Source organism: Megalops cyprinoides, chromosome 2 (assembly GCF_013368585.1).
Source record: "Megalops cyprinoides isolate fMegCyp1 chromosome 2, fMegCyp1.pri, whole genome shotgun sequence".
NCBI classification, from domain to species: domain Eukaryota; kingdom Metazoa; phylum Chordata; class Actinopteri; order Elopiformes; family Megalopidae; genus Megalops; species Megalops cyprinoides.
The window spans coordinates 62,437,576-62,447,474 of NC_050584.1; the positions used below are offsets into that span (position 1 = coordinate 62,437,576).

At 45.9% G+C, this 9,899-nt stretch overlaps 1 protein-coding gene across 1 annotated transcript in view; it reads right to left on the reverse strand.

Moving 5' to 3' along the window:
* The window catches only part of LOC118795056 (heparan-sulfate 6-O-sulfotransferase 1-A-like), a 101,276-nt gene extending 92,870 nt beyond the window's left edge, over window positions 1-8,406 (reverse strand). The window contains exon 1 of the mRNA XM_036553412.1: window positions 7,581-8,406. Coding sequence (XP_036409305.1) covers window positions 7,581-8,098 — 518 coding nt within the window. The 5' untranslated portion in view covers window positions 8,099-8,406. The remainder of the gene's footprint in view (window positions 1-7,580) is intronic.
* Window positions 8,407-9,899: the final 1,493 nt, after the last annotated feature.

Genomic DNA, 9,899 nt, shown 5'->3' on the forward strand with positions numbered 1-9,899 from the left:
GTCTCCGAGACTGTGTTGGTGCATTCCTTTGGGCGTAACGCACAACGCTGACCTCAAAGGACATGTAGGGCCCTTCACTGAAAAAAAATCGCTGATCGTTCACCTGAAAAAATTAGTTTTCATTCAATGTGCACCCTAATCAGACATTGAGAAAACCCTAAAATTATTTTCAATGCAGGATGGGTTCATAAAGGTCATAAGGAGCATGCCTAACGTGTTTAACCGAGTCCCAGACGGAGCAACTCTCGCCCCAGGCCACTGCGATTTAGCACTTTCTTCCAGGTACAAAGCCAGACTTAAATTCAGCCAGATAGCAGAAACCCTTGGAAATCCGACCGTCTAATCCAGTGTTTCTCAATCCTACTCCTGGAGCCCCCCTGTCCTGCATATCTTCTATCTATCCTTGCTCCAAACACACCTGATTGAAATTAGTATGCATGCTCTTGATAAAATCAGGTGTGCTTAACTAATCAAAAAGTGCCACTGATGAGTTCAGTCAGGTAGGTATAGCAGGGAAAGATGGAAAACGTGCGGAGCAGGGGGGCGCCAGGAGCAGGATTGAGAATCAGTGGTCTAATCCAATCCAGGCTGCTACGACGATCCTGGTTTACAGAAAGGATCTTGAATTGTTGCGTCTTGTCTGTCCTGCCACAATACAAAGCACTGCACTGTGCACGCACGGTTCAGACGACGAGGTTGAAGAACGCATTAGCCTTTACTCGCCGTTAAATCACTCTCTGCACAACCACGTGCTCCATCGTTCCACAGGAAAAGGCTCAATGATCCTTACCACTGCATACTGAAGTTCAATAACCACTGTGTCCCGTGGATCAATAGACCAATAAACATGGTCCCTGACAATAATTCCGTACGAGTCTGCAGTTCCACCCCTGTTTACTACAGAGTCGGGTTACACTGTGTTGTGAGTTATTAGGATTCTGTTTTCCCACACAAGCCCTGATGGTAATGCTTTTGACTACCGTTCAGAAAGCTGTCTGAGCCGGCAAAATAGAGCCATGCATGCGTACCCTTTGGGTCAAGTGTCAGTTCCCAGAATGCACTCCAGCTGTCAGAGACACCAAGCAGACCGCATCCAGACGCCTCACTAGCGGACATGAGAAACACACGGGAAGTATGGTGGTGTCTCTGGAAGCTGCAGTTAACACCACAGAAGCCAGTGAGAGACAATAGGAGTCTGCCTCAAAGCTAAGCCGCCGCTGACATTTCAGAGGAAGGCGGCACTCAGTATTCCTTCTCAGCTTTCCCTCAGGGAGGTGTGTGGAGGAACTGGTCCACTGAAGACATCCAGCCACCCCACTTCTTCCACAGTGCACAGTGACTGTAGAAACCCACAGTCACCAAGGGCTAGACTTCGTAAACCCAGAACTGTGTAGCCGTACTGCTCATAAATACACACCTTCCTCTCTATGCAGTCTGCCCAATATTCTATATTCTCAAGGCAAAACTAGGGCACTGTGTGTGTGTGCTTGTGTGTGTGTGTGTGTGTGTGTATGTGTGCGTGTGTGTGTGTGCGCGTGTGTGTGTGTGTGTGTGTGGTAGAGAGATGGGGCACCACACTGTGTCACAGCTGAATGCAAAATTGCGTATGTGAGTGCGGTTTGATCTGAAGGTGAAGTGCACTGAAGTGAATGCAGTGTGTGCGTGGAGTGGTATGCGCGTGTGCCAGGTATGCGCGCTAGCCTGAAAAGGAAACGCTTCACGTGTTCTCATGCATAATGCATTACATTACTTACATTACTATCGCTTAGTAGATGCTCTTATCCAGAGAATTTACAAAGGTCACAATTTTTATACTTTTTTTAACCATTCATACAGCTGGATTACTTGGTGCCACAGTTGTGGATTCGGTACCTTGCCCCAGGTTACAACAGCAGTGTCCTGCGGGGAACTGAACGAGCAACCTTTCGGTTACAAGCTCTGCGCCTTACCGCTATGCAACGCTGCTGCTCCGGCAGCTGAGAACTGCACACAGAAGGGTTTTTCCTCGCTGCGCACCAGAGGGCGTTTTAGGTTCACCCTGGGAGAAACGCCGGCCAATATAACAATGATGGCATCTTTCCGCCAACTTCAGGGGGATCAAAATGAGTTACTCCCCCCCCATTCTCCAGAGCTCTGTGCAGTGTACTGGCAATGAGCTGGCTTTGTAATCGACAGGTTGCCAGTTCGATTCCCCGCTGGGGCACTGCTGCTGTACCCTTGGGCAAGGTACTTAACCCAGAATTGTCTCAGTAAACACCCAGCTGTATAAATGGGCAACATGTAAAAACTGTAACCTGTGTAAGTCACTCTGGATAAGAGCATCTGCTAAATGACAACAGTGTAATGTAACCCAAACACATGATATTCATTATGGCCAGGTAACACAGCCAGGAGCAGCACTGTAGAAGTGCTACACGCCAGATGCTTGACAAGACTAAAATACGTTCTGAAACACAAAAATAAGTTACGAGCTGCGTCAGGCAATTCAAAGCTTGATCAGCTGCAGATTCACGGCATCCCGAAGGGTGCCCACGCGGGGCCTCGCACACACCTCAGAGACATCTCCGTCCCTCTCCACGATTAGCGCAATTATCTGCACAAATCTGCGACGGAGGATCCCGCCTCCACGCCCCTCCCCCCCCACCCCCCCCAGGGGAGCGTGTGGGCGTCGCAATTTGTTTGTCTGATCACGTCTGCGATTAAAGTGAAACACTGCCACCAAATCTGCACTGACAGAATTAGTCTCAAATCCAATCTGTCGGTGCTGCTGCGGGTTGAGGACTTCCTTCACAATACCCGTCGGGCCACAGATGCTGGGGAGCGCGCGTGCCCAAGAGGGATTCTGCAACACACCTACACACATTCAATTCAGGGCCGCTACGCTCTTTAAAGAGATCACAGTAATACTTTACATAGTTTCCATTGGACTTTGATGCTTTTTTTCCCCCCCCTATTTCTATCCAATTATTTTCAACTTTCACCTATTCATTAGAATGTATCAAAAATGAACAAAATTCAACACAAATCCCCCACAGAGATGCACTTTCCAAAACATGCAAAAGTAAACAAGTACTTTGAAAGGATTGTCTTTATTCCCATTACTCTAAGCATAACATTAAACAGCAGTAAACAAACTGGTCTCTCTGTCCTGAATGTTAAATTAAATTAGTACAGGCAAATACAAATGGCATGCTGAATAATGACAATAACAACAACTTTCATCATCTGGAGCTGCAAGTATAAGCCAAGCTACAGCCAGGTTTTGGCATACCTCTGTTCAGAGCCATCACCGAGTCTCTCACAAGCCAAATCCTGCCTGCAGGCAGTACGCGAGACACTCCTGGGCTTTAGGACCCGAGCAACACATGGGCCATTAATGGAATCCCTGGGCGGATGCTAAATCTGCTGTTGCACGCAGATGCTCTGCGGAACTCCAATTTCAAACAATCACTATGACGTTAAGGCAAACACTGGTTCACATGACAGCTTGATCAACTGTGACAGGGTCAGAACAACTGAAAAAAAAACTGGAAGAAACAAAAATGTGTTTGCTGACTCGAAGAAGCACATTCACTCAGTTTGCTTACGCTACATTATTGGCATTTAGCAGAAGCTCTTATCCAGAATAACTTAAATAGGTCACAGTTCTTCATGTTATCCATTTATACAGCTGGATATTTATAATGAGGCAGTTGTGGGTTAAATGCTTTGCCCAGGGGTATAGCAGCAGAGCCCCAGAGGGGAGATCAAACCTGCAACCTTTCGCTTAGGAGTCCTGCTCCTTACCACTATTCTTCACTGCCACCATTTTCTCAAACATTCCTCCCATTCAGTTTAAAAAAAAAAAAAAAAAAAAAAAAACTCATCAAGGAAAATGATTAAGACCTCTGTCGTGATCCGCTCCCTCCACTGCGATTAATGACAGCTCCTGTCCTTAGCGTTCGGTAATCCCTCCCGACACATCTGAACGCTGATGAGGACCAGTCAGCGCTGGGCTCTTAATCACCCGCACTGATTCACATTAGTGCCCTGCTGGGCGGCCTGTACTCTGAGGCCTGTATAAAAAAGCACATCTTCCTCCCTCTGTCAGGTTCCATTGTTTCATTTTCCAACGACTGGGGGGGGAAAAAAAAAAGAGGAAAGCATCCTGAATCCCCCCGGGGCAGTCCCGATTAAAATGCAACATGCGTATGCTGCTCCTCCTCTCGCCACAAGGAAGCCAGTGGTCCTGGCATCCTAGGTTTAAAGAAGGGGTTGTTCTTATGCCAGTTTGTTTTGTTTTGTCTTTAAACATTACTTGAGTTTGCTTTTTTAAAGCTTACCTGGTAAGAGAGATGTCCGTTCCTCACCCATAGTTCCAGACTGTCACTGTACTGCTCATCACGCAGTACAAAAACAGGGCTGTACTTTCTCTAGACCTGACTCACTTGCTGGGTATAACTCAACATACAGAGGTATGCATTTCCCCTATTCCCCTGACTGTCGTGAATTTGCTAGGCAGATAGCCTGGTCCCTTGGGGCATACATTTTCCACCTTATCCAGAAATGTACTGTGGCTATTCATGTCAAGAACCTCCCTTAAGTTGGCCCATTCAGGATTCAAACCTAGAACCTTCTGATGATAAGACAGGCTCAATGATCACTGATTGATTTCTGCGAGTCTCTAGTGGGCAATTCCTTTTTTTTTAGGTTAATGCACTGTGACTGGCTATTACCATAAGCTTATCAACTACAGTCTGTGCCCCACCGGTCTGACTTTCACAAGGTAAACGTTAAGAGCATTCTAATTATGTTTGCGTAATGTTGAATCAACATTAATAATGAACCACTGCAGCAATGAGGAAGGATATGTTATAAGACGCCTGGGTCGGTAATTTCACTCCAGTGAGATCACGTGTCTAAAATGCCCTCTGTAGGATTATTTTAAGCGAGTCAAGTCATGGCACAGACCAGCATCAGGCTGTGTTTGACAGGAATCGCGTATCCAGGTTTGCTCAGAATAGAGCATATGGAAACCAATGAAAATGTCACTTTATACCCCTCCCACACACACGCGCACGCGCGTGCATTCACAGCTGTACAAGTAATGTATTTTATCTACTTAATGCACTTGTTTATCAAGGGAGATGCCAACAAGAAGCGTCTAAAAACATGGAACTACATCGTCCCTAACACTAGGAGAAAATCTACAACCAATTTCCTTGACATGTTGATGAATTAGAAGTGAGGATTACAGGCCGCCTGGGAACGGCGCACGGGCCCTCTGAACGGAGGCTCGTTGCGGGTGTACGGCGACGCGCACGCACTTCGGCAAACAGCGTAATCAATGGCGTGAAGAGGCATCTTTCACCGAGCTCCGCGTCAGAGCTTGTAGCGCTGTCAGATCCCGGTAATGAGGAATATTGACCTGCTCGGCTGCATTATTGACCCTGACCGGTCCGCGTTGAGGACTTGCACTTCTGGCGCTGAACAATGACACGACTACCGCAATCTTCCAAGATTTACACCGGCTGCGGGTTAGTGCCGGGGGGGGAGGGGGGGGGGGCTGTCAAGTATGTCTTCACCGCTTATGAGATCACGCAGTTTGAAAGAAAGCCTAGCTACAGCTTCAACCGAAGGACATTCAGGAGTCATCACTCCTGTTGCACTGCGCTTCAAATAAGTACCTTTTATGAGAGCTTTACGGAAGAAGACCTCGTTACGCACTACCTGAATGAAAGACCACTTAATTGAATTACATGTGTAACACTTACATTCGGAATTAAACATCCACCAAGCCGTTGTTAGGTAAAGTGTGACTACCCATTCTGTGCTTAAAATGTATTTACAATACCATACAAAATACCTGCAGACACTCCTGAACTGCCTAAAGTAATACATTTGTTCATCAACGTGATCTGTAATATGCGAGGTGAAAAAATATTTGCACTGAGAGCTGCTTGTGATGACGACGTCCAAACAGACCGCAAACGTTACGCCAGGGTAATGTAGAAGACCCAGAGACAACAAAATAGCATTATGTCATCGCTCAGATTTAACTGTGTAGCAGATGCCCGCGACTGAAATAACCGCCAGTAATCGGCGGTCTTACGGCGGAGCCCGACGCCGGGGGGTCCCGGGGCTGCTGTTCCCGCCCCGTGGAAAACCCCCTTGTGCGAGGAATGCGGGGCTGGAATTCTGTAGTAGGGCATTGTTGTCATGGTCGTCAAAGCAGGGAGAATGGAGGGGGGGGGGGGGGTACTAGTAGGTACTGCAGCGTGACCTCATGTACGACTGACATATCCCCACGCTAACTGATGAAAACACTGATAAGGTGTAAGACGACACTTGAGGACTGCGGTCCTGGGTTAGTAAGTACACATGGCTCGCCAACTGTGTGCGCTCGCCACACAACGGGGAGCCCCGCTTTGAATCAGTAATGTATAACTCAGCCGGCAGCTCTCTCGGTCTCTTGTGTATGTGAAAATATGTTGACATTATTTGACAAAACATTAAAATCGATGCGCGCTCGCCTGAACGCCTGAGAGCAGCCGTTCCTCGGAGTAGGCTACAGCGGCTTCTCCTCTTGCCTATTCAAATTTGTATCTTTTTGTCCCTCTAAGTAGGACACATGAGGCTTTTGAAATGGGAATTATACCACTCGCTTCGTGCTTTGGCTCCTAAATAGCGAGCAAGAAAGAATAAATAATATTAAAGTCTTGTTTACTAACATGTATCTTCTATGGCACTGTTTACTCGTCCACCCCAAACTTTTTAAGAAGTCTAGAAAATTTCTTGTTTTCCACTGAAGGATCCTGCGCAAAAATTGCACAGCTTACCATTTAAATTACTGTCTTAACGTCAAGCTATTGTCGTTTAATTATTTGCTGAAGAACTTGATCAATAGAAAAAAAAGTATTATTTTGGCTAACGTTATGCAGGACCGAAACGAACCGTATAACTGCTTCAATCAACAACACGTTCTACCATCGTCACCTGTAACACACATTGACTAAATTATATCAAGTCGCCAGCAAGGTCCTCCTTGACCCAGTGTGCCCAAAGAAAAGCAAGCGATGCCAAAAACCGCTCAGTCAAACTAATTCCGACAGGAGGCTGATAACAGTCTACCGCAAAAACCTCCGACTACTGATTCCGAGACGGAACACGTTCACCTTGCTCGGGTCGCGCCGGAATTTGCAACCACTTACGCTACACAGCTGGCAAGAATTACCCCAGTGTTTACAAAGACCGTTTGATAAAGCAGTAATTTTCCACTTTCTCTGCGCAGTTAGGGGCATGTCATATTTACCCCCGCTTGCTATGTATAGAGAAGGGGGTTGCTGCCTTACTGCTGACGGTTAGAATTTCCAGTACACGCATAGCAGCACGGTAAAATCAAATTTTATCCTAAACACACAAGATCAGGTATTTGTATCTTGATACTGGACTCCAGTGTTATGGAAATTACCCACACGCACGCACGTATGACAAGGTTTGTAAGAGTCCTAAAAATGAGGCGCTGCTGTTAGTTAACTATAGCCACAGTTTAGGTAGATAAATGCAGTCGACCACATCATGAAATATTTCAGCATACGTACCTCATGTTTTTTAATTTATTCTCCTTCTTGTTGAGAACCCCCGGGACGCAGTTGGTGAGCTCTGTCCAGTCCGCGTGCAAGCCGCAGCTCCAACCGGTTGAAAACCGTGAAAACAGCCAGGTTTCTTTTCTGTTCGGGCGGTAGCAGGTACACTTTTTCTGCCCCGGTCTGCAATCACAAGGAACCTCTAGTCTCACATTTTGGACCAAATGCCTTCCGAAAGTGGTCCCCCCAGTTTTCTGGATGTGCAGAAAAACTATCACGTCTTCGCCCTTGATTTCAAAATCCACCGTACGCTCCAGGTCTCGGATGGGAAAATAGTACTTTTTCACGTAGTGCGGATCCGGAGTGGGAAAGATATCCGTATCGTCCTCGATGAGGTACCCGTGCGGAGACCCGAAGTTCATCACCCCCGGAGCCACGTACTGGTACAAAATCAGCATGAAAAAGATGGATCCAACGACGATCAACAAAAATTTACTGGTCCTCTCAACCATGTTCCTTCCAATTTCGTACATACGTTACCATCTCCCGGTGAACCGAGTTGCGTGTACTTGGTAACAGAACGCCACGCGCAGCTTTTCTCCCCCCATACAGCTTAATGCAAGGCAGAAGGGACACGGGATCGCTAATTTAAAGTTCGGGTTTAGATACATTGTATCTTCCCCGCCTCTAAGCTAAACACACGTCGTCCTGGCAAATCCAGAACTCGCGGGGGTCCGAGGCAGGCCACCGTGCATTGCATGCAGACTTTACCCCGGTTCGCGTTCACGCTTTACGACTGAATGTTTTGCACGAACGCCGCGCTGTGTTGTACGCTCTCCCTCTCCTCACCATCATCTTGAAGCTCTGCGCCCAGCATGCTTAGCGACACCCACTTTTCAACACACGCACATCTTACACACACCAAAGCGAAAAAAAAACGAAGGACGTTTAATGCCTAGCTTGGGATACAATGCCCACAGTGCAGTACGAATGAGACCGTTTTTTTTTTTGTTTCCAGCAACCTTCCTAAAGGAATGTTGGGGGTTCGGGGAAAGATAATAGTTGAGCGAAACAGATTTGTGTGTTTTCAAATTGAAATGCAAAACCTTTTTTTTTTTACTTTGACAGAGGCCTGGTATTTTAGCAAAACGTTAAAATTGCGTCTTTAATATATGAACTGCCCATTTGGTTACAAAGTCAAAGGTGTAATATTACTTTGAAAGCTTGCTCAGCTATTGAGCATTGAATTGACTGAATATACTTTATTAAAACTCTCAAATGGGACATTCATACATACAGACAAATCATGGGCGTTCGGCCATTTACAATATATCCACAGTGCGTATGATCATTTCATAAACACAAACAAAATGCGCAATGAAAAACATAAACATGAGGGTAGAGACTATTGAATTAAACGCCTCCCATAAAGAAGAGAGAGAAAGTCCCGGCAATAATAAAACCCGACCGGCTGGGGGAGGAGGGGGAGTCACACTAACAAGAGAGTGAAACAGAGAATCAATCCCGCTGGAAGCTGTGCAATGCGCGGAATGTGAGATCTGCTGTACGCCGCTGGAATGGTAGGGGGCAGCACCGGAATGCTTGGGGGGCAACAATGGGAGATGCCCGCGTTGACTGAATCGGTGTAGAACGTGCCGCAACGGTTTTGTCATAAACGGAGTGACGTTCCACTATTCATTATTCCAGACTTGAGAAATTGCTCACTCTAAATTTTAAATCGTAGCCTACTGTAACACAGCCAGATTAATGAAGTGGTATGGGAAGATTCACGAACCTTAAATTGCAAATACATTTTAAATGAACCGAATTGCAAATAAATTCTAGTTTGTTAGGGTCATGAGATCAGGAAAGGGTTTCGAAAAAGCTCTTTTTTAGTTAGTCACTCGAAAAGATTTCAGCATAGAGCCATATTATGGTGAAGGTAAGAACAAAATATGAAGTTTTATTATTATTTTATTATATTATATTTTATTAATCATGTTTTTTTTTTAAGAAAAGTTATAAAGCATTAGTAATGAACAGCGGGAATACTCCCTAGGGGTCTGAATTCGCGAAAAGTAAGGTATGTGTAGCATAGCTGGCAACCTTAAAGTAATGCTCTGCCAACCTCGGTCTCAATGTGTTGACCCATCTGCAGGGACTCTGATTTAAATTAGTTCAAATGCTGTTTGTAAACCAGAAGAGAGACTGTTTACGTCTGATAAAACGGTTGTGCGTAGGCTGATCTTTTAACATCGTTTGTTTGTAACCATTATGAGAGACGTGTGACCCCTTTTAAACAACAGCGATTTTTGGCATCGTTGATTCTAAAAT